The sequence below is a fragment of the Mus caroli genome, unplaced genomic scaffold (genome assembly GCF_978045245.1).
Source record: "Mus caroli unplaced genomic scaffold, Mus_caroli_1 scaffold_15, whole genome shotgun sequence".
Classification (NCBI taxonomy): Eukaryota; Metazoa; Chordata; class Mammalia; order Rodentia; family Muridae; genus Mus; species Mus caroli.
In genome coordinates, this window is record NW_028227270.1 from 97,352,887 (window position 1) to 97,379,146 (window position 26,260).

The following is a 26,260-nucleotide window of genomic DNA, read 5'->3' on the forward strand; positions in this document are numbered from 1 at the left end:
AATGCCCTAGGACATACCTGTCTAAACAATTGGATCCTGTAGCCATAGGAAGGCCTACTTGTCTAAGAGCTCTGGCAGATATTGCTAGTTTAATGAACGAAAGAAAGTTAAGTCTGGGTCGAGATATACTCACACAACCCCATGACACAGTTGAGGCCCTCCACTGAAGAACATGAGAATTTTGAATGTCTGATGACTATGTGAACCCATACCAGGCTCCTAGCTCATCTTTGAATCTGGTTTGAGAAACCTGCCACCATCAATTAAGCTACCCTCTTGCTTAATGATATAGGTGCTTGTTCATGACTGTCACGAGATGAAAGATGAAAAAATCAGGTACATGAGAGCTGCAATAGCTGCAAAATTATTTGGGCACATTCCAGGTACCCCAGCCTTGAGACTAGAATCAAGTGATCTGACCCAGGCTCTCAGATGGGGTAAAGTCCACCGCCATATACATGGATAGTCATTTGGTGTGCTTTTATACTACAACACATGCCATGGTGTTATCTATAGAGAAAGAGGAATTCTCATTCTTGGGGAAAAGGACATTTAAAAAATCTTGGTTCTCCTAGAGACTATTTGACTTCCTCTCCAAACTGCTGTTCTCCATTGCTGAACTGCTAACCTGGCCCCGAGACCAGTGGGACTGTTGATACTCTGATGATGTATCTGATCTAGGGTTGTAGCGTTGCCTGAGACTCCATGGTAAAGAAACCCCACAGGTTGATGGAGGAGACAACTAAGAGGACTCTGGTAACTGACCGTCACCAGGCTGCTCATCTGGGCCTTCACCAGGCTTCACCAGGTCATCTGACCTTCACCAGGCTGCTCATCTGGGCTCCACAAAGCTCTCTGAGTGGCTCAGACCCAGGTATGCTATACTTAGACTGGACAGCCCAATGTGAGATATCTCAGCCAGATGCCATGCTGTGCTCAAATGAACTCAAAATAGGGAGTCCTTTCCCAGTAAGGAGGCCAAATGAGGAACCAACATCCTGGCAAACCCCAGGAACACTGACGTCACCAAGACCTGCCCTGCTAGAAGAGGATAAAAGTACTTGCTAGTTTTTATAGTATAGCTTTCCCCACCCAGACTAAACCTGCTCAAACAGTAGCTTAAAAAACTCTTCCAAGAACTGGTCCTCTGATTTGGCCTCCTCCTAAACAATCAGGTTTGAAAATGGCCTGGCTTCCATAGTAAAAAATCTCTCAATTAAAAGCTAAAGCTTTAGACATAAATAAAAAACTTCATTGTACATACAGATTTCAGAACCAGGTAAAAAGTACAAACAGGAAAAAACCAAAAACTGCCAGCAAAGGATGATTGATATGTAGTGAGCCCCCCCACTTTCTTTTTCTTTCTTTTTTTCTTGAATTTTATGTATTTATTTTTTATTTTGCTTCAGCCTACTGCACCCCATATAGGGGGGGATTTACCCTCCTATAAGATTATGTTTGGAAGACTTCCCTCATGCTTCCCAGGCTCAGAGACCAGCAGTTGGTAGAACATTCTAACTATTCCTTTTCCAAGTCACTGCAGGCACTCCAGTCCTCCATAAAGTCTATGAGTTGGATTCTCTGAGACACGTAGTGACCTCCGATTCCACCACCAGTTTCCCCTTGTCCAGTGGTACTGTCTGTGTCAAGCAGGTAGCCAATGGGGCACTGAAACCAAGTTAAAAAAGCCCACCTTGAAGAAGGCTCAGGTCTATACTGGAATCCCAAACATCTAATGTAGTTGCTGGCTGGCTAATAAAGGACTTTCTGTTGGCTCACCCCATGTCTGAGCAGTTTTCTTTTATGAAGACCTCCATAAAACTAAGAGTTATGTATAGTCCTGGTACGGAAAGAGCAGCACGTGGCCTGCGAAGCCCCATTGACTTCTGTCACCCATACACCTTGGAGATGAAGCAGAGTGTCTGCTGGGAACTAAATATGGTGTTAGGAAGACAGTGGGAGAAGAGCTGGATCTGAAGAACTACCTGGATTGGGGTAAGGGACCATTCATTCTTTTTTGGTTTCATTATTCCCTCTTCTGGACTTAAGGAAGCTCACCATCCACACCTGAGCACAGAAGTGTGTGTGTGTATGTGTGTGTTGTGTGTGTGTGTGTTCTCTTTTTCTCTTTGGTGGTTTGAATGAGAATGGTCCTCATAGGCTCCTATGTTTGAATGCTTGGTTCCCAGTTGGTGGAACTCTTTTAGAAGGATTAGGAGGTGTGGTACTATTGGAGGAGGTGTGTCACCAGGGGTGGGCTTTGAGGTTTTAAAAGCCCAAGCTCTTCCAGTTGGCTCTCTTTCTGCTGCTACTTGGTTATTGCCTCAATATGCAAGCTCACAGTTACTGCTCCAGGGCCAGGACTACCTGTCTGTTAAAATGTTCCCAGGATACCAAATATGGATTCTAACCCTCTAGAACCATGAGCCCCAAATTAAACGTCTTCTTTTATGAGTTGCCTTGGTCATGGATTTAATTAACTTCATGCTGCTACAGCTTCCCAGGCCTATGTGTTTGATCAAAGCCAAGCGGAAGAGCACAGAGACCAAACACACACACACACACACACACACACACACACACACACAACCCAACATTCAACACACATCTTGAAATCACAGTTTCCCTGACTTTAGATGTCTTATCACTAAAATACTAAAATTTTAGGGATGTGGTTGCTTGAGAATTAGAATAAAAGAGAAATAAAAAAGAAAGAAAAAAGAAAAAAAATTACAGCCATCTCTCTCTGTCTCTCTGTGTGTCTCTGCCTCTGTCTTTCTACACACACACACACACACACACACACACACACACACACACCCCAAGCCTATCTGTATTTCTCTGCCTACTTGGAGATAGAGGGCTGTCTGGCTCCCAACTCTCACCCTAAACAACCACAGTCCTTAAGAAATGAACTATGGGTAGAATGCTACTAAGGACCCAAAATAGTTATAGAAGAAATCTGAATGACAGTTCAAAACAGTTAAGAGCTGACCTGCCAAGGAGTCTTGATGGGATGATAAAACCTGACTCTAATGAGGTTGATGACTTGCTAACGCAAATGAAATTCATAGAAATTAAATAAGAAGCAAGGCTCCCATGAGGTGACATTTAAACCCACCAAGGGAGCCAGGGATATATTATAACTTAGTTGGTAGAATGTCTGCTGAGCATGTATGAGGCCCCCTACTTGACCACCAGAATCATATACATTGGATGTAGTGATGCCCTCTGTATTTCCAGCATGCAAGAGGTGGATTCACACAATCAAAAGTTCAAGGTCATTATCTGCTACATAGTGTCAACATGGACAACCTGAGATACTGTCTCTAAAAACTAAAATTGATCAACCAGTCAATAAAATCATAATTGTGCATGGTAGTTCATACGTATCATCTCAACACTCAGCACTTGGGAAGCTGAGGCAGGAGGATTTCCATAAGTTTGCAGCCAGCCTGGGCTACATAGTGAACTCCAGGACAGCCTTATCTAATCAGATCTTATCTAATGGGGGGGGGGGAGAAAGAATTTTGTTGTTCTGAATGAAAATTAATATTATTGCCAAGTGTGTTGTTGCATGCCTTTAATCCCAGCACTCTGGGGGGTGGAGTCAGGTCCATGGAGCTCTATGAGTTCACACAGCCAGCTTAGTCTACACAGCTAGTTCCAGGCCAGCTAGAGTTACACAGTGAGACCCTATCTCGAAGAAAACCAAAAAGCAACAACAAAGAAAAACACCAAAAACATCACTGGCTTAAATTGTTTAAAATCTTTTGTAAGAACAAGATGACTTTTACCTTTATTTGATCTTGGACCAAGAAGTATTTACATTTTATTAAAGCCAAAGCTGTGTTCTCACAGCCACCAAAAATACAAGACTGCCACCTACTGGTCAGCATGTTAGCTAGCAGCATGGTGAACCACACAAAGCATGCTTTCTCTTATGTGCCTCTGGTGTAGATTATGAAAACTATGAAAGAAATATGGAATAAAAATGGAGAAACATGGTTATTGAATTCTCTAGGAAACTGAAAAATAGATTCTAAAAATTCATCCAAAGTGTATTTTTAATTGTACAAGAAAATGGTATAAAATTCTTTTTCAATCTTCATGCCTCTTTTCCAAAATAGGAATAAAGCATGGAAATCAACAACCACTATGTATGTACATACATATGTATGTATGTATGTATGATGTATGTATCATGTGTACACCCACACACACACGTATTATTTCTTTATTAGTGTGGCTTATAGGCTGTGTCCCAGCTAGACAACTATTATTGCCAACCAAGAGAAAGTCCAAAAATCCAGTATTGTTCAATACATGAAGCTGAATATCTCAGTTGGTCTTCAATATACATTGAAATCCAGAAGAAGTAGGCTCAAGTGCCAGTGAAGGAATGGACATGCCAGAGAGACCTGAGACAAGCAGGGAAGGGGGGGGAGAGAGAGAGAGAGAGAGAGAGAGAGAGAGAGAGAGAGAGAGAGAGCTTTCCTTACCATGTCCTTTATATAGGCTTCCAGCAGATGTGGCCCAAATTAAAAGTGGGTCTTCTTCTGGAGAGATGGCTCAGTGGTTAAAAGCAATGGCTGTTCTTTCAGAGGTCCCGAGTTCAATTCCTAGCACCCACATGGTGGCTCACAAACATCTGTAATGGGATCTGATGCTCTCTTCTGGTGTGTCTGAAGACAGTGACAGTGTATTCAAATATATAAAAATAAATAAATTTTTTTAAAGTTTTCAAGAGAGATAAAAGTGGTCTTTCAACTTTTAATGATTTAATTTAGAAAAACATCCCTCACAGCTGTGCCCACTATAAACAGAAAACAATAAATACCTTCAAATTCTTTGTCTGAACACAGGGACCGTGCAATATGTTGTGAGTCATTCAATATTCAACACATTTGAAAGGGCTATTAATTCAATGCACATTTATTGAAAGTCCATTAAAAGCATTGGGATAGCAGTGAAGATAAAGTTTCTACCTTGTGATATTTAGGGATTTTCTATGGGGCTACTTAAGGCATAGGGACTTACTTCCTTCCTTGATTATCTATGGCAGGCAGGAACAAAGGAGAATATTGATAAACCTGGAAAAAGGGCCTCAGAGTATCTTGGAAGGAAGCCTTAGGGAAGGTGAAGATGTGAGAGCCAGTAGTTACACTGTAAAACGATACCCCTCCAGCCTCATAGTCTAGGAAAACTCCCACGATCTGGGGCTTTTCACTCAGATGAAGGGGAGGAATAGGGGCAGAAGTAAGAGCTTCAAGGCCATCCTCTTCAGACATCTTGATGGTCCAGAATCCAGACTCAGGCTCCTTCTTCATGTTCAAGCCCCTCTGCACATTCTCTAAACAGACTCCCACATCCCAACTGGTTGCATTCTCAACAGAGACTTCAAAGTAATATCTCCCTGAAGTAAAGCCCTCACAGCCCAGGACACAGGGTAAACCATAAAACCTCTTGGCTGAAGATCTTGCCTGAAGATCCCTGGGGCATCGTTTGTAAGTCACTAATCTCCCACCTTTAGACAGAGCTAGGTCAAGATGGGCTGTGCTGGGGTCCAGGATCACGCTGACTGTAAAACAACCATAACCAGTCTTTTAAGAGTTACAAATGTAATACTTTACAAAGACAAAACTCTGATCAAATATGGGCGTGACTTAAACATGTAAGTCTGTGCAAACCATATATAAAGTACCTATAAAAAGAAAGATCGCCATGCCTATTGTAAGCCATGAGGAGAGTTGAATGAGTTAATGTTTGTCTGAGATATGGTGCATATATGTCTAACAAACAGTGGCAATAATACCATCAATTCCCTTATCTCTATCGCTGGCATCATGGTTCATTCAGACATGCCAAGGATTAGAACTATTTAGAATTACTCTGGTTCCTGTTCTGCCCCAAATCATTCTGATTCAGAACTTTTATGACTGCTGACATTGATCATGGAGCATAAAGGAGCCCTTCCCCTCTTTGTTTATAATTACATTTTACCCAAACACTATCTCAAAAAAAATCTCCACAAATAAACAGAAAGCACAAACAAAAACCATCACTAATGGAAAAGAGAAACAAAACAATTTCTCCAAACTGTTATTGACTAGAGGGTTTTGAATTTAGTAATCATCGGCCAGAAGCTATAGGATGTACAAAGCACTGAGTAACAGACAGAGCATGAAGCTTAGTCACTGGGATCAGCAGCACTTAATTTTTGTCTTATATCTAACATGTCCCTAAAATTATTTCCAGTATACTACATGCTGCTCAACTACTGTGGTACATTGAGAGAGAATGGCCCCCATATACTCAGATATTTGAATGGTTTGCCCCCAGTTGGTGAGACTCTTTGGGAAGGATTAGGGGGAGTGGCCTTGTTGGAGGAGTTATGCCACTTGGGACAGGTTTTGAAATTTCAAAGGACTTAAGCTATTCTCAGTCTCCCTCTCTACCTCCTGCTTGCAGATCAAGAAGATGTAAGCTCTTTGCTCTTCCTGCCACCATGCCATTGCTTGCCATCATGAAGTCTAACCTGGAAACCATAAGCCCTGAGTCGAATGACTTCTTTCATAAGTTTGCCCTAGTCATGGTGTTTATTTAAGCAATAGACAAAGTAACTAATACACTTGACTTTCTAACATTGCTCTATGAATCAGAACTGTTCACAATAAACACTGAATATCAGTTACTTACTATAACTGCACAGTAAACACAGTTCCTTACTGTGACCAAATACCTGACAAAAAGCAACTTAAAGGGAGGTGGGGGAGTTTTGTCTTGCTTCAAAGTTCAAAGGAATGCAGTCCATCCTGGTGGAAAGGCATGTCTACTGGAATAGTTTGGTCTCTTGCACTGACCATGAGCAGAGGAAGGGAGGCCTGTACTGGGCATGCTTTTCTCCTTTTTCTCTGTTCCTTGTTTCTAATCTCCAGTCCATGCTGCCCACATTCAGAGTGGACCTTTTTTTTTTTTTTTTTTTTTTTCCTCACATGGAAAAACTGAGAGACTGATATTTCCTGCAGAGATATGACCAATAATGGAAGCAGGACTTGGAAGGGTCTGTAAAGAGAACTATGTACATAATATGCCAAGCATGCTAAATACTAGAAAGCAAAAGTGTGAAAAAATAAATGAACAACTAGATCTTCAGATATGAGTATATGTCCTGGAGTAACTGCAGAAACCAGGAAAAGTAAAAATGGACCATTCCTGGGATGGGGGTGTTAAGGAGCAATAGAGAGAGAAGTAATAGTGTGTAAGTGATCTGGTTGGAGAAATGGGAAAGGGGGCTCTTTGGGGAGCGATGGGGGATATAAATACAGAAGAAGGGTAGTAAAATAACAGTAAGAAATTCTGAATGAGTCATAAGGAATTATAATAGCAACTATCTTTATATATTTTTTTAAAAACCTCTGTTGTACAAGTAATTCTGTTTATATGTATACACACAGAGTTTAAGTGAACTTTCTTCACTGGGACTGAGAATGTGTCCTCCAAGAGCCATAGATGATCTAGCAAAACCACAAATACCAGACATGAGAAGCCCTCTTTGAGCTGTTCAGGGTTGCCCAAGAGATTTCTAAAACTCACAGCTCATTGCTATTGTCCTCTGTTATCCCTAGATATGGAAGATAAGTCCCTATTGCTGAAGGCACCATTACTTCAGACACAGGGCTCAGAGTCACCTGGTCTGGAACTGACCTGACTTCCTTCTCTCTAAGAACTAGACCTACCCAGCTATGAAACCAGTGAACCAAAACACCAACCAATAAGATGTGATAACCATATGTGTGTAGTAGTGGCACACATACCTTTGGGGGTAACCAACAGTTTTCTAATTGGACTTAAGACCTACTCAACACCAGGGAAACTATCCTGGTACTGGAAATCTAGCCAACTACTCAATGCCAATGACATCATGAATCTTGGGGAAGGACACACATCCACCGCCTTACTAAACTGGCATAATCCATAACCACAGCCTAAGCATTTGTACTGATGCCGACAGACAACTGTAAAAACGTAATGCGTGAATAAGTGTTGCAGCTGGAAATGAGCCTGGTTCCCGCTTAAGGTTCTTCCAGCTGTAGCAGGTAGGGATTCCTGCATTCACATCCCTACCTTGGTGACGTCTTAATATCGTCTTCACATCGAAGTACAGCTCAGACACATTGCATTTAGTGTGAACCTTCAGGGGATTAGCCTTCAGTGGATTTAGCTTCATGGCCTCACACCTAGGAGAATAAGAAGGTGGGGCTTTTCTCAATGTCATGCTCCAGTCAGCTCTATATGCAGACCCTGAGTCCTTCTTTTGGGTGTAGATGCAGGACTTACCTGCTCAAAGTGTTTTTCACGTCCTATGGGGAAAAAACAAAAACCAAAAGGCGATTGTGTTTATATCAGTCATTCATGGAGTTTTCCATGTCTAGCCACTCTCTGAATACACTCCTCTCAGAAGAAATAAGAATCAAGTACCCTTCCATGTAATGGACACTGAGGAATGTTTTACTCCTTGGTTCACCATAAAGGGGGAGCCTGTCGTTCACGATTGAAGCCTGTGGATCTGTGAACCTTACAATGTGGGCTGCTTAAGATAAAAACCAAGATCTGCTTCCAGTGGTTAAACTTCCTCTACAGAGAATCCTTGTTAGAGATAACTTGTAACACAAATCCCTAGTGGTAAATCTGCACATCGCTCCTTAGCTAAGCAGGTACCACAGAGAAGTGCAGCATAGAAGCCACGTTCTCAACCTTAAGCTGTAACCAGCAGCACTAGCCGAGGAGGAAGAAGTCAGAGCTCCAGTTACTTATCCTGATGGGATGGATACATCAGACATGCAGCTGTAAGTTAGTCCTGGAATGGGGATCCTATAAACAAACCACTGAGTAGTTACTATTCTCTTACATCTTTATGCTGTCATCATCTGTCACTTGAAAGCATATTTGAAGAATAAGTCTGACAGGTACCTCAGCGAATGAGCTAATGCGAGCATGATAGCAGGGATCACCCCGTTTTTTCTAATTCCATGTTCACCCAGAATAATTTACTTCTTCTAATTAACTTCAAGAATCCTTTAGACTAGTGGAGATCATCCTGATACTACTCGAACATGATCCCAAATTCCCCAGACCAATATTACTGCCATTCTGAGTGGAGACAGGCCTTGCCAATCTCCATGCTTCATTACCAGCCCCCTCCTGCTATCAGAATCACCTGCCTTCTCTCCCTACTTCAGCACACAGCCTCACCTGTAGCAATTTCTGGGCTGAGCCCTGACATTTTGCCTCCAGTTCCTGAATTTGGCATTGAGCTCTCTCAAATGTCTGCTGTAGATCAGCCTCACTGCCCTCCAGCTGCAGCAGCATCTCTTTTTCCTCATTCTCCAACCTCCAAAGATAAAACTTCTCTTCTTCCTGTAGAAAACTCTGGAGATTCTTGAAGTTAGACTTGATTGTTTGCCGACGATCCTCTATGGCATCCTGGAGTCAACAACAACAACAACAACAACAAAATGCTCAAAGCATGGGAACACGCTTGTCTTTGAATTTACAAACAAATAGATAAACAAAAGACAAGGAGGAAGCTTGATGACATCCAGCTAATTGAAATAAGCTCAAAACTTGGGAACTGATACGCGTATTTACACAAAGCACCAGCAGGGGTAAATTTCAGAGACACAGAAATCCCAGTGATTACTAGGCCCTGGGAGACAGAAGGAATGGACAATTCCTGCTTCAGTTTGAAAAGTAGGAAAGTGTCCTGAAGGTGAATATGGTGATGGTTACACAACAGCAACAATGTCCTTAGTGTCCTCACCTGTAGTTGTGATTGCCAATGGCTAAAAACAAGTTTTATGCTCTATGTATAATATCTCCCCCACCCGTACCCCCCAACGCAGGATCAGCTACACGGATGTAAGCTCACGATGAGTCACCCAAGCAGGACGAGTGCCTTAAGTTCTTACCTGGCACTCAGAGGTGTGGGGAGAGAGTGTCCCTAGCCTCTTATTTAATTTAACTACCGATTAATTTTCTTCTGGTTCAACTAAGATATGGGAGAACGGTGGGATAGGAACCTGGGAAACTTGAATTATAGAAGGAGGGCATTGTTCAAATACTTTATCTGTTATAAAAGGAAACAATTTCTTTTTTAAGTGTTCTGGAAGTTGAAGTTAAACATCCATATGCCAAGGAGGCAGAAGGAAGAAATGGCACTAGCTGTGGAAGCTGACTGTGTCGTAATTGGTCTCAAACCCAGGATGGATGGCTAAGGTGCTTATTTAATATATCAAGGCAGACTTGGCTGCAAGGATCTCCCAGGATCCCTTGGTCCCTACCAGTTACAGGGTATGGCTGCTATACCCATTCCCTATGCTAGACTTCTCCAGCCCAGGGGTTGGGCTACCCTCTGTACATTTTGGTTACCTGGTTATTTTTTGTCTTCCCTTTACTTTCCCGATTCTCCCCTTTCCCATCTTCTCACATGGCCTGGCTCAGGGTCATGGTCACGCTGGACTCTTGCAGGTGTCTTTGGCTATGTTTTTCCTCATATCTACAATAAACCTCTTTTACCATGCCTAGGAGCAAAGTCGTGCTTGATAAACTCTCTCCAAGGTTGATTTCTCTCCTGGTGAGGCTAAGAGCTGGATTCAGACAAACACAACAAGGTCAGAATGTTGGTGTCTGAGGGTTGGAACATGACCCATGACTGAAGCTGTTATAACAATTCTGTGTGCTTGTGAGAAAACTCCAAGAAAACTGGACAAGTCTGCTGAGCTCAGCCCTGCAAAGTACACAGTGATTCTCGGACTGTACTTTCATGCCCCTCCCAGGTATAAACAGGAGTGGTTTATGCCAGATTATCCATTATCTTCATTATCTTACTGTTGTTATTCAGATAATGTTTCCAGGTACATAGTCCTTGTGATTGTATACAGCTTGAATGCATGTGAACTCTGCTCATCAGACCTGGGTTAACCCTCAGAATTATAAACTGTCTGATGCTCTAAATAAAGTCCACCTCATTTGTAGGCTCCATTCTCCCATGTTCCACTACCTCTAGAGCGATGACACAAGAGTACCAGACTACTGCATTCGATATGTAAAGCAAAATGTGTCACAGAATAAATAAATAGCATTCAGTATTAAAGATGAAAGTCTTAGGACTGGAAAAGATGGCACAATGGTTAAGAGTAACAACTGCTCTCACGGAGGACCTATCAGGTGAGCTCCAGATCTGATGCCCTCTCTGGCATCCCTGGATACCTGGACTCACTTCGCAAACCCATATATATACATAATTAATTTTATGGACAATTTTTTTTAAAGTCTGTGCCTCAAAGCAAAGATGGAAGTGTTCATACATCCTAGTATGTAAAATAAGCATGAGACAAAAGGGTGGATGGACATGACACCCAAGGATAATGGCAGCAAGATGACTCCATAAAGATGAGTCCAAGTCCAAAGAACCTGAGAAGCCAAGTTTGGCTTTTGATGAAACATCAGAAATCCCAGCCAGTTACCATTGGCAGATGGCAGATCTTGGTGTCAAAGCTTCACAGATGTAAACATCTAGGATACGAAAGCAGTGCTCTCTTCTTTAGGGTTCCTATGTATTGGCAGGAGACAGCCATCCATGAATTTGTCCCAGTCTTCCTCTATGCCTAGACTCACTACAGAAAAATCACTCGACACCAATGAACTCAGACTCTTACCTTCCAGGCATTTTTTTGGTTTGTTATGAAATGTATCTCAACTTCGTGATTCTCTTGAAGTTCACGCAATTTTGTCATGGTGTTCTGGAGTTTTACCTGAAGGAAAAATTTGAGTGAGTAAAATAAATTCTTATCAACCTTGCTTTCATTTTCATTTCATATCAAACAGGGTCTGATATGGCCCAAGGTGACCTTGAACTCACTAAGTAGCCAAAGATGACCTTGAAATCCCTGTTTTTATCTTCTGAGTCACAAGAAACAGACATACACTACTGTGCCCTGTTTTGTGCAGTATTGGCAAACATTGAACTTAGGGCAAGTTAAGCAAGCACACAACCAACTGAGCTACATCCCTTACCCTTAATTTGATTCTCCATTAGGCACTTAATATGAGTCTCAGCACTCCAAAATGTAGTAAAATCACAATGAATAGCTATTGAGCTCTTCATACATCTCTCTGAGTGCATGCTGAGGGTTTTGTATGTGGTGAGTTACTAATTGCCTTAGCAATCCTGGGCAGTTGGTAGGAGGCTTAATATCTTTGCTGTGCTGTAGAAAATGAGGCTTAGGAAGGGGTCAAATAACTCACCTTAGGAGGCATAATTGGGAGTCTCAAGAGTAAAACTAGACTCCAGTGTCATTTGCCAAACCATGTCACTTGGGGAAGGTTGTTATAGACTGCTACAGCCATTTGCAGGGAGAGTTTATAAATAGTGTGCCGAACCAAACATAGCCAATACTGAGATGTTTGACATATCTGGAACTCTGTATGTGTCTTAGTCAGGGTTTCTATTGCTGTGAAGTGACACCATGACCAAGGCAACTCTTATAAAGGGCAACCTTAATTGGGGCTGGTTTACAGGTTCAGAGGTTCAGTTCATTGTCATCGAAGTGGGAGAACGACAGTATCCAGGCAGGCATGGTGATGGAGGAACTGAGAGTTCTACATCTTGTTTCCAAGGCACACAGAACATTGGCTTCCAGGCAGCTAGATTGAGAGTCTTAAAGCCCACACCCACAAAGACACACTCCCTCCATCAAGGCCACACTTCCTCCATCAAGGCCACACTTCCTGATAGTGCCATTCCCTGGGCCACACATATTCAAATCAGCACAGTACTTATTATGCTAAGGTACAAAGAAAAGGCCAGGATACTAATTGAAGTTGTTAGAGCTCGGAAAGAAGAGGGGTCTTGAGGATGACATCAAGAAACCAACTTAAAGGAATTTGTGTCCTTGTCAAACTACTCCTCCAGCCCCCCCACCCCCACCCCAGAATAATTCTTAACATGGTTTCTTGTATTTTCACTTAGAACAGTTTAAGGCTACCAGAAATTGCTTGTAATGATAAAAGGTTAAAAAAAATTGACTTCTGTCCTCTGTAACTGCACAGGTGTGTATGCATCTCTGTAACTGCACAGGTGTGTATGCATGAGTTTCCAAGAGGTCCTCCAAAAGAACCTGTGATTGATTTAGAAAAACCACATATTGCCATTGCTATGTGTCACGTGCTGTTCTAAACTTCACATGCTCTAATATCCATAAAGCAAACACGGCTCCCAGTTTATGTTCTGAGGACTCAGATGCTCTCATGTCTGAGAGCATGTACCGAGAGGGATAACAAGATGGGAAAACTTGAAGCAAATTAGCACAGTTATCCATCTGCTGAGCACCAGGGCTAATGTTTCGCCCAAGCAGTCTGACTCAGTGGCAGGTAGCTGTCATCCTACCTTGCTCCTTTTTTTTTTTTTTTTTTTTTAAATCATTCGAATAGGAATTTCTGCATTGCAGCTGTTGGAGGGAGGATGAAGGAGAACCGAGTGTGCTGAGTGGCAGTTGTCACCGATTCATCCTTATGGAAGACGTGAGGCCTGTATGTGAGGCCATGTCTGCTTCACCGACTAGAGCATGAGAAGCCCACTTAGTAAGTTCTCCTGCACGCCAGAAGAATGACAAGAATCAAGACGGCAGCCAAGTGTGGTGGTGCATGCCTCTGAACACCGCTCTTGGGGGCAGAGGCAGGCAGCTCTCTGTGAGTTCAAGGCTAGCCTGAACTACATAGCGAGTATCAGGACAGCCAGGGATATGTAGAGAGATCCTGTCTTAAAAATCATATCACCTTAAAACAAAACAAAACAAAACAAAACCATCCAAAAAATAGCAAGACTGACCATTTTTCTCACTGTGTCAGACAGAAGGCCCTGTGCTCTCAGGGGAGAACCTATGAATCATGGCAAATCTCCCACTGCGCAACTCACCATGAGCATTTACTTTCAGATCGTTGACTCTTCTGGAATCTTGTTTGAATCTGCCCTCTCACACTCTTTGAAACTTCCCCTTGATGTTTTTATTTTACAGAACCAGATCTTCTCAGTGCTTCTGGCCCTTTACTTTCCAAATAAGCTTTCTAAATGAACACAGTAGGTACTACTTGGTCTAGGATTAAGAATGGGAAGTGATGAGAAGAGTCTGGGTTCAGCTATGTTTCTCCCTTACCTTTACAGTGCTGCTTGCCTTGGCAATGATGAGGAAGTTCCTACGGCTTTGCATGTAGACTCTCTCCTTCTACAATCTTGGTAGGTGGTGGTGGTGTTGGTGGTGGTGATAACAGTGTGGTGTGGCATATGTGTGTGTGTGCATATGAAAAAGAGAGGTGTGCAGGAAGGAGAGATATAGTTGTATGCATGCACATGTATGGGAGGGCCAATGCCTGTGCATACACAGAGGCCAGAAGAAGACTGGTTGTCTGTTGTTGTTCTGTTTCTCAGCCTTATTCTTTTGAGGCAGGGTCTCACACTGAACTTGGAGCTAAGCTGGTGGCCATCAAGTTCCATTGATCCTTCCGTCTTTGTTCCTTCCAACACTAAGGTTTCAGATGAGGGGTAGCCATGCATTTTATGTGGGTGCTGGAATCTGAACATGGGTCTTTATTACACAGCAATTCTCATACTTATAGAGCTCATTAGATTGGACACTTGTAGAGGCTCCCAACCATAATTTTTACCTTGTAGTTCTGGTACACATCTTTCACACCAGCCAAGGTATGACCTTTGTGCTGACCTTTCCAATAACAGCGCCAGCAGAGGAGCTGACCGTCATCTTCACAAAAGTGATTGAGCTTCTCTTCATGTTCCTCACACACCATGTCTTGATCCTGCTCTTCCATTCCCTTGATCATATCAATTATGGTTTCTAGCTCCTTGTTGGGCCTGAGGTTCTCTAAACTAAAGGGACTACTACACAAAGGACAGCCCAACATCTCCCATCCTGTTTTTGGGCTGACATTGCAATAATAGCTCTGTATGCAGGATTTGCAGTAGCTGTGTCCACAGTTGATGCTCACTGGGTGATACATCATGGCCTTGCAGATGGAGCAAGAAGTGATCTTTCTTATCTTCACCGTGCTAAAGTCTGCGCCCATGGCTTTTTCTGAGAAGTTTCCAAATGTGGCAATCAGAAGTAGAGAAATGTTTCCCACAGCGGTAGATATACACCTCACCTAAACTTAAATACAATCAACTGACGGCTACTGGGTTTAGAGGTGTGTAGTCTCTAGAAAAGAGAAGCAGATTAGAATTGAGAAGGTGCATAAATATTATTGTATTTACATAATTGCCACTATCCCATGTAGCCATTTACATTCAACCTAATAAAAATTTAATCATTTTTAAGTATATTTTCTCAGTTTTATTGCTCACATTCCATTTTTCTAATTGCCAGATGCAGCTGGTGACTACATGATAGCCCAGATATAGAACAGTCCATTTTTGTCCAGTGTTCTCTTGGGCCAAGTGCTAAGAATGGCAGAGGTAAGATAGCTTCCTCTCAGAAGTTGAACTCAGCTAGAGAGTATGAAAATTTTCCTATTCCTATGAATCAAGTAGAAGATAGAATACCATGACTTGAAGAGGAGGCAAAGGATCAAGAATAAACATATAAAATAAAAACACAGAAAAGGAGCATACAGGAAATGTAGGCCACCAAGAAATGACCAACCCTTCTAATTACAGGAATAAATGAGGGAGGAGAATCCATGGAAGATGGCATCAATCAGATGCGTCTTCAGTGTGATCATAGAATAAAGCTTTCCCAAACTAAGGAAAGACATACTCATATAGATGCAAGAAGCACATAGAATACCAAAAAGACAAGATCAGAAGAGAAAATCCCCACAGTGTTCAATAGTTAAAACAAAAAAGATGTATTGAAAGCTACAATAAAGGAGGCATAATTTCTCAGTGAAAACTCTGTTCTTAGGCAAATGGATGGATCTGGAGGATATCATCCTCAGTGAGGTAATCCAATCACAAAAGAACACGCATGAAATGCACTCACTGATAAGCGGATATTAGCCCAGAAACTTAGAATACCCAAGATACAATTTGCAAAACACATGAAACTCAAGAAGAAGGAAGACCAAAGTGTGGATACTTCACTCCTTCTTAGAATGGGGAACAAAATACCCATGGAAGGAGTTACAGAGACAAAGTTCAGAGCTAAGATGGAAGGAAGGACCATCCAGAGACTGCCCCACCCAGGGATCCATCCCATATACAACCACCAAACCCAGACATTATTGCATATGCCAGAAAGATTTTGCTGACAGGACCCTCTCTTGTGAGGCTATGCCAGTGCCTGGCAAATGCAGAAGTGGATGCTCACAGTCATCTATTGGATGGAACATAGGGTCCCTATTGAAGGAGCTAGAGAAACTACTCAAGAGCTAAAGGGGTCTGCAACTCTATAGGAGGAAAAACAGTATAAACTAACCAGTACCCCCCAGAGCTGTGTCTCTAGTTGCATATGTAGCAGAGGATAACCTAGTTGGCCATCAATGGGAGGAGAGGCCCTTGGTCTTGTGAAGATCATATGCCCAAGTACAGAGGAATGCCAGGGCCAGGAAGCTTGGAGTGGGTGGGCTGGGGAGCAGGGTCGGGAGAGGGTATAGGGGGCTTTGGGGATAGCATTTGAAATGTAAATGAAGAAAATATCTAATAACAAAATTTAAAAAATAAGGTATAAAATGAACACATTAAAAACAAAAACAAAACAACTCCAAAACTCTGAAAGCCAGCAAAGCATGGAGCAGTGTGTTCCAAGTCCTAAAAGACCATGCCAGACAACCTAGATGAATATACACAGCATACCTGCCTGCCATAGTTGAAAGGGGGAAAATACCTTCCATGATATAAACAGCCTAAAATGTATCTAGCCAACACATTAAACCTAAAGAAAATATAGGAAGTAGTATTTGGAGTTGAATAGAGGAATGAGACTGTACAAAGAAGTATAAAGTTAGAATTACTCAAACCCAAAGTAACCCTAGGAACCTAACACCAAAATCAGCAGAATGACTGCAATCAAGGCATACATTTTGATAACTTTAAATATTAATGTCTTCAATTCTCTAAAGAAAAGATATAGGCTGGCTGAATGGATGAAGACACAAATCTCATTTGTCTTTTGTCTACAAGAAAACATCATAGTTTGAAAGATAGGCTTTGCCTTAGAGTACTCCAATCAAATGGGACCAGGAAGGAAGCAGGTGTCTTAATATCTGACAAAATAGATTGCAAACTTTATGACTGTTTGGAACTTTCAGGTGGTCGGTGGAAGGTTCCAGTCAGACTATCAGATTTAAATCTCTCTTAAACCTCTACCCCTAAAGATCACAAGATATCTTGATAATAAAATATCAGTAGAGACACAAATAGGAGGATGGCAAATATAACTGAGACAAACAAAATTGATCCATTGGTGGGATTGCTTGTCCGTTATTTGAGACATGGCTTACCTACATAGCCCTGACTGGCAAAACAAACAAACAAACAAAACCCAAACCAAACCAAAACACCTCTATGCCTATCAATCTGATTTGGCACATGAACTAATCTGTTTGTCTTTGCCTTCTGGCATTACACAAGTTTGTACCACTATGCCTGGCCAAAGATTGGTTTATTCTGGTGCCAAGAGAACTGGAAAGAAGGCTCAAATAGGGCAGAGGGGAGTAACAGTCCTTAAGAGCCAGGGGATTCATGTCTCTTCTCTAGACCGAAACCTGCTTCCAGAAGTTCAGGTAATGTGAACTCAGGGAGTGTCATGTCAGAGCCTAGGCTATAGAGAAAGTGGGAAGGAGGCCAGACTTCAATGAGAACTGTAATTCTGATTTGCCCCAGGAGGACACTGACAACCAAAGGGCTAAGAGCAGCCATGATGGCAATGATGGCAGCTGCTTCTGAGACCCATCGTGGTTACTTACACACACACACACACACACACACACACACACACACACACACACACAAGAGAGAGAGAGAGAGAGAGAGAGAGAGAGAGAAATTAAAACAGAAGTCCAACTGAATTGTCAAAAAGCTTGCCTTCCTCTTAAAAACAAGACACAGAGCCACCAAGAATTTCTTCTGAAGGGAGGATACTGACCCCATATAGTTGGGGCTTCTCGCAAGGGGCATCACATTCCTGGCAAAAGGGCTCCCCTGACCACTTCAAAGACTCCAGCAGCCTGGCCTGACCTAAGCTTCACTCACCTGTATTCTGGATTATCTGGGATTGCTTGGGCCATTCGAGAAGCAAAAGCAGATGCCAATGTGAGAGCTGCCCCAGTCCTGACTCTTTCCAGAGCTGTAGGGGAGCGGCCTCTGTTATCTGGAGACACTTTCCACTGAGGTCCCACCCTGTGGATTGCAGTCTACAAGCAGGTGAGGGCAGGCACAAGATAAGGCTAGAGCCTGTGAGTGGGCAGTGGAAAAAGAAGGTGGGTGGAGAGTTAGAGATGAGGAGACAAGATGGTGGAAACTTGTAGGAGAGGAAGTGGAACCAGAACCACACAGTCCTGGGAGCCATAACTATTGGGGATTTCCTAGATAGATGATTAAATAATAAGTAGGGTGCATTTGCCCCATCTTGGTGTACAGCTTGTATTTATATCAATTGAGTGTTAAGTTCTTTGGGCGCTTTGTGTGTTGAGAATTTGCTTATTAAATCTGAATGATAAATTACAAGCTGCTAGAGTTTTGATTTTGCCAGGTTATGAGGATTTGTGACGGCTAACCACAGGGGGCAGAGGACTGGGAATGAGAACAGGATCCGAAGCAAGAGTTGGGCGGCCGCCACTTGGGGACAATGGAGACCACAGAGATCCTGATGGCGGGAAACCGCGTGACTACTACTTAGCGGGAGCTAGCATGGGTACCTATATATATTTCACGCACCACCCCACATATTAGTCACACATGTAACAGCCTTCCCTCTAGTGTGCACGGACCTACACCTCTGGCGACAATCGTGGATCCATTTGTGATCTGCTGAGCACTTGCCACTTCCAGAAACCTAGGACTCTCTGCTGAGTCCTCTGGGTGAGAGCACTACAGGAGGCCAATCCATAGCCAAGGAAGTCGCTCTGCTCTTTTGAAACTTTTTATCAAAAAAAAAAAAAAAAAAAAGACGAAAGGACAAACACAAGAAACAAAGTTCAAAACTCTTGTGACACAGCCAGAAGAGTGCAGAAGGGCAGGATATGTTCTGATGTGAGATCTATCTGCTTTTACTTCCAACCCTCTTGAGACTCCAAAGGTTTCTAAAGCTGTGTTGTGTCATTGGCATGTCGAGGTGGCTTGTCCGTTCTTAACTGCTTTGGAGGTGCAAAGGGGAGGTTGTCATAGTGGATCACTGACATCAACAGCCACTGCTGTTGAGGTAGTTAGGACACTTACCCTAGGATCCCTACATGCCAGTGTGCTCAGTGCTCTATGGAGAAAGGCTGGAGATGAAGATGTCAGACTCAGCCTCTCTATTCCAAAAAAATCAAGCGAAGATGGTTTCACTGAGTAAGATAGCAAAACAGAATTATCAAAAGGAGGGAAATGAATCATTCCTTTATATAAAAACAAGGGGCCTGACTATATTTGTAGCTGCAGGTTGATAGGGCAAGTATGCAAATACCTTTCCTGCTTGCTTAAGGAGCTGGGAAAGGGGGTGGAGGGCATCGGATGGAGTATGAGTTACTTGGACTCGAGTCCCCAAGGCCATAATTGTGATAGTTACTCGTGCTCAGTGCTGGGTCCTCAGGTTGCAGAGGGTGCACAGAGATCATCCCAACCACTGTCTCAACTCAGGCTACAGGCAAATGTTAAGACAGGTTTCTACCTTCCCACCTCAAATAGTAGACTCTTCACCACTGTGAAATCCTGAGACCATATCAATGCCGAGGCACCGTGAGAAAGAAGGAGCCCCTGTGTCCTGGATTCCAAGATGACCCCTTCAGATACCCATAGCTTTTGTTGTGTATTTGTGAGACTATATTCAAGTGTAGTTCATGTCAATGGAAGAGACGGAAGTTTGTGAGTGCCCAAACCAACTACCACTACCCCACAAAACACTAGTAACACAAAAGCAAATTGGAGTCTGTCTCGTGACAGATGACCCTCATATCTGTGTCTTGACTCATGAGGAAACAAGTGGGTATGAGTAACAGAGCGTAGAAGGAGGGAGACGTTTTCAGATGAGACTTCAGAGATATGCTCCCAAAGATAAACCCCAGAAACACACTCCTGTGTCAGTTTGACACAAGCCAGAGTCATTTGAAAGAAGAGAACCTTGAGAAAATGCCTCCATAAGATCCAGCTGTAGGGCATTTTCTTAGTGATTGATGGGGGAGGGCCCAGCCCATTGTGGGTGTTGCCATCCCTGGGCTTAACAGGCTGAACAAGCCAGATAAAGCAAACCAGTAAGCAGCTAGTCTTCATGGCTTCTGTATCAGCTCCTGCCTCCAGGTTCCTGCCCTGTTTTCCTGTCCTGATTTCCTTCAATGCTGAACTACGATGTAGTAGTAGTTACTCAAATAAACGCTTTCCTCCCCAAGTTGCTTTGATCATGGTGCTTCATCAGAGCAATAGTAACTTTAACTTAGACAAATACCAATGGGAGCGTCTCCAATAGGGGAAATCAAGATATTCAGCAGGGAAAGCTGTTTGTGGTCCTTGGAGCTCGAGTGCAGTAGCACAGACACTAGGAATGGAGAAGGGACAGTAGGAGTGTAAGACCCCCAAAGCTGGGCCTCCGCTCAAGTCCCAGGATGAGCTGGCCAGCACTCCAGTGTCCCGAGAGAAAACCACACCTGATGCAAACTGCAAGAGGTTTTATTATCAGCTAGCTGAGGACGAAGTCCCTCCGCTGCTGTGCAGGGCAGGGGAGTTCACCCCAAGCAGTGACAGTAGAGGGCTTTTAACAGCTAGCTGAGGAATTGGGAGGAGTTGGGAGGAGAGTTGGCTACAGCTCCTTTCTGGTGAGGGGGGGAGTGAGCTGCAGCCTCCTCTCAGGCGTCTATCTCCATGTCCTTGGCACAGGAAGGCAGGCATCTCCGGTTGTACAGTATAGAAACAAAAAGGTCTTTTGCTGGCTATAGAGAACAAAGAGCTTCTTTTTAGCTGTATTTTTAAAGATCAGGGAAAACAAGCTTTGGGAACATCCAGGGGCTTTACCTTCCAGGGAGAAACACTCTAAGTCGGGATCTCACAGGAGCTCTTTAACAAAAGTCCCACTTGGAACTGAGTGTGCTATCTGTGAGGAAGGGTCAGCCCCATAAAGCCTTGATAAATTTGCCCTTGCCTGCTTGAAGACTCCCTTCTCCTTCTGTTTAAAACTGTAACCCTGTTATTCTCAATCCTTCTCATTTCCCTCTCCCACCTTTTTGTTTTTTAAATCTGTGGCACTTTTTATTGACTTTTTATTATGCCAGATCCACATGGGTATGATTCTTTTTATCAATAATATTCACCCATGAATCACAAACGTCTATAACAGTTTCTAGCATGTTAAGTGAAAGTAACTTTCAGACTAGCACTAACCATATACCTGAAAAGATGTGTGTGTGTGTGCCCTTCCCTCAGCCTTGAACTGGCTAAACAGACCTTAATTGTTTTCCTAGCCCACCTAGGGTAAAGTCTTCTGCCTTGCTGTTTCCTGCAGGAGCAGACCACCTGCTGAGCTTCCTGTGCAACCTTGTCCAGCTGAAACAAAGCAACTTAATCCAGCTGAAACAAAGGATGGGTCTGTGGGTTTTTCCTATATAAACGCAGATCTGAAAATTAAACTTTGAGCCTTGATCAGAAACCTTTGGGTGTCATCCTTCTCTCGCTCGCCTGCCCGTTTTCATTTCCAGCCCCCCTTTCAAGACATATCCAGTTCATCCATGGCTGCTGGACAACTCCATGTGTGCATAACGGTGTGATGCTTGTGTGCTGTGGTATGGCTAGTGTGCTCTGTGAGGTGATGTATGCTGTGTACAGCATGTTATGGGTGATGTATTAGCTGCTACTCTCATTGCCTTGACAAAATACCAGACAGAAAACACTTCAGGAAAGGACTTATTTCAGCTCATAGTTTAAGGCAGGTGCAGTCCACACTTGAGGGGAAAGTACTGTTGTGTATAGCAGAAAAAAGCTCATTTTTCTCATTTCGTTCAGTCTTGAGACTCCAGCTTGGGCCACCCAAACTCAGGATGAGTCTTCCTTCCTCAGTTAAACTCTCTAGAAACACTCTCTTAGTAGTTTCCATAGTGATTCTAAAGCCAGTCAGGTTGACAATAAACATTAATAACCTGTAGATCACAGTTCAATAGGACAAAGAATAGCAGAAAATGCTAGAATTAATGTTGTCTCCTGGCTGCCACACGTGTCATGGGCACATGTGCCCATACATGTAATAATATATAGTTAATAATAATGTAATAATAACATTGCATATTAATAACACATTTAAAATCAATAACTTTTAAAAATTGAAATGATATATAAGAAAATATCGATTGGACACAAAGTAAACCAGTAATGAAAGAAAATAAGAGAATAAATAACAATATATAAATAATCAACACATCAATATATATTTACCAATGTAGCAATTTATCTACATGTATAAATGAATAGCAAACTGGAAGATGCAAATCTCACTTTATCAGCAACTATACTAAATGCTAATGTATTTTAAAGGTTATGATTGAATACACAAGATAATGTGATTTTATACTGCCCAGCAGTGACATGGATCAGGCTAGGGAAGAGAAATAGGATGAATTAGTGGATGGGAAAGGCATAGCACAAACAGTACCCCAAAAAGAGCTGAAATAGTTGTTAAAACCAGTCAAAATAAACCACAAGACAAAATGGTCACAAGATATGTATATCACTGTGTAGTAAGAACATTAATTCATCAAGAAAGCATACCATTATATCCATACACATATATGTCCCTAACAGCAGAGCCAAACATTCATGAACAAAATTGAAAGGACTGATGTTAATAATGGGAAGTTAGACAGTAGAAGTAAGAGACTTTAATTCTCTACTTTCAATAGTAGATTCAATAAGTAGATGGAAGATCAGTAATGAAATCTAAGGCACCACAGGACTCTAAGAACCAGAAGCCCTGTCTATGGAACAATCCATCCCTTTTTCATCAAGGGTACCCAAACACTCCTCAGAATAGACCATTTGGATGACCACTGAGCAAATATCCACAGGCATAAAAATATTAATGTTATTCATTGTATATTCCCTGGCCACAGTAGAGTGGAAAATTAATAACAAGAGAGAAGAATTGAAAGTCTACAGACAGACATGGTAAGTAAATTACATATTCCTGAATAGTCAATAGCCTAAATAGTAAAATCACTAAGAAAAATTAGAAAATATTTTATGATGAAAACAATATATAAAAATCTACAAGGTGCAAAGATACCAGTAATAAGAAAATGTTTACCGATAAATAACTACAAGAACAAAGAAAAGCCTCTCAGGTAAGTAATTTATATCAAAGATGCCAACAAATAAAACAGAAAAGATAAAAAGGAAAACTAAAATCCAAAAACAAGAAAGGAGAAGAAAATGCATAAATGCATCTAAGAACAACAAATGTATTTTACACACAACAATTACATGGGTCACATATCTCTCACAGGTACAAAGCAAACATGAAAGGTCATTAATAGGTGGTCATGATGAGACACACCTTTACTCCCTCTTGGAGGCAGAGGCAGGCAGATCTCTGTTGGTTTGAGGCCAGCCTGGTCTACATAGTGAAACCCAACTAGGAAAACAAAAAAGATCATTAAGCACTAGTAATGTTAACAGTAGGAATCCACTGTAAACATGGTTAGGATTTATGTTCTTAAATCAAGTTAAGGTGTCCATTCCAGATGATTTGACTCCCTAATTGATAGTTCTTAGCTACTTTCTGAGTGTCCCTGCTGTTTAAGAGGCACTCCTGCCACCTGCATTAGTACACTGTACATTCTGAGTCCATTAAAGATAAAATGGTGAAAGAGAAACACTACCATTAACCCTTTCTATGGAAGAGCTAGATCTCTGACTATGATTTCTGACTATGAACAGATGGGTAAAAATGGATTAGAGAACCCTTCTCTCTGTTCCCTGTTTCCTTAAGTGTGAGTGCCTGACTCGCCAGCAAGAAAGACGCCACAACAGGATCCTTCTGCACACGTTTATTGGGAGAGCTTGATTGCAGAGGCGAAAAGAGCCCGAGCCCCAGAACTGGCGCTGCTTATATAGGCCTAGGAGAGGCGTGTCTACACCCAATTGGTTATGCTTTCAGTACCTCATTTGCATGTCTCGGGCCAGGCAGTGACTCAGCAAAAAACTCTACTGCATATGCGCACATTGGTTGTTTACCCAAACTTATGGGTGGTGGCCAGTGGTAGACAGCGCCACCTTGTAATGGTGTATGGGGCTTCCCACATCTCCCCCTTTTAATTTTAATGAAATGATGCTGGACTAGGCCTGTGCAGTTATGTCCATCCACCGCAGCTCCTGTTTTAGGTCATTCCTCTAGTGTCACAGCCTTACCCGTCATAGGGTTACCCTATCGCCACCAGGCCCCGTGTCTTAGGTTGGTCTGTGCACGAGGAAAGTTTCCCATCTTGATGCTGCGATGCTGTGTGACAGCAACTGCTAAATGACCTAGGGCGAACTCTACATACAAAAGAGGTCAGCCAAATTTTAAGGGAATGAATTAGTGGGGAAATCATGATCACCCTACCGTATGCAATGAGGAAACCTCAGCAATGTGCAAGGGCTGATCAATGATCGCTGAGTCTCTCTCATCCCAGTGCAATGGATCCATAAATCCGTGGGGTACAAGAGCAGAGGACTCAGATGCCGACTAATTCTTGAGCATAGATAACCAAACTTCAGGGGAGGCGCCATTTTCAATGGCTAAAAGTGCCTGAGTTATAGTCACCTTGTCACGTTTTTGTTGAGTTCTGAATTTGCAAACCAACCAAAGCATGAACACCAGTCCACAGCATATGGCAGCACAAAACAAAATCACTCCCACCCATTCCTTAAAGTAAGAAAATGCAGAGGTAAGCCAAGAGGTGAAGTCTCCAAGGGTCACTGGTTCCACTCTGGTTCCATTAAGGTTCAGGATCTGTATCTGCAGCTTTGTCTGCAACCTTTCCAGCTCCTGCGACCAGTTCCCCTTCAGATAATTCGATAAATCTGTACTTTTAATGAAAGAACTGTTAATATACCTAACGGGAGTAATGCACATATGCGGAGTTGATGCCACACAACTCATTTGTATGACATCCATCATCTGTTCCATATTATGTTGTAAAATATCTACTCTTTGATTCACTAACATTAGTCCTGAGGCAATATGAGAATCCACCCTTTGCAGGGTAAGCAATGCCTCAGATGTTTTTTCTGTTATCTGACTTATGGTATCAGCAGTATTGACTTGATAGGCCATAGCAATTCCTGCGGTAACCGAGGATGCTGTGGACACTGCAATGGCAGTAACAATGGTGGCTGTGATTCCAAAATCTCTCTTCCGCCGAACAAGACTCATGATTGGGAACTTCTCTGGATCTGCCTCAACAGGCACAGGGACAAAGGTTGGTAAATGTACCACTAAGGCTAAGAAATTAGTTCCATTCCAGCATTGTGTCAAAAAACAAGTGACACTTGTACAGTCTAACCATTCTGTATTATTTTGAAATTCAGCCAATATAAAGAAAAATGGAGGATTGACACAGACTTCTACTGGAGAAGTAGTCATATTTCTGATAACTCTATTAGATGTCACATTATCCAAATGAGTAGAGATATTGGAAAGTTTGGCAGAAACATTCAATATCTCATGAAAGGTTCCAGTCAGCAGTGCAAAGACTGACAAACTGGTACTACCACCTGCCTCATTACTTAAAATCCATTGGTAATATGGCCAAATATTTTCTTTTCCTGTAGCATTTCCTTTATCATTCATTACAGCAAAATCTAATGGTGGTGACAAAACCCTTTGCTATTTCTTTCCAAGGAAAAACATTTGATTGACAAGGTGAAAAAACTATAGGAAATGCGAGGTCCGGATGACACCAAGGCATGCTGCGTATAGCAATAGCATTGCCAACTATTCTTTTGGGAATAGTCACATTTCCCTTTATCATGATAGTGGTGATGTTTATAGGTGAAGTTACATTATTTCCAACATCACCTGAGCCTGAT

General features: G+C 42.3%; 1 protein-coding gene across 1 annotated transcript; it reads right to left on the reverse strand.

Annotated features, from left to right (window-relative positions):
* Positions 1–5,036: 5,036 nt before the first annotated feature.
* On the reverse strand, positions 5,037–15,141 carry Trim38 (tripartite motif containing 38). The gene is made up of 6 exons (XM_021181045.2): positions 14,725–15,141; positions 11,721–11,816; positions 9,256–9,486; positions 8,341–8,363; positions 8,128–8,240; positions 5,037–5,581 (listed from the first exon to the last, which is right to left on the reverse strand). Exons 1-6 carry the CDS (start codon positions 15,139–15,141, stop codon positions 5,037–5,039), a joined length of 1,425 nt encoding a protein of 474 aa, XP_021036704.1.
* Positions 15,142–26,260: the final 11,119 nt, after the last annotated feature.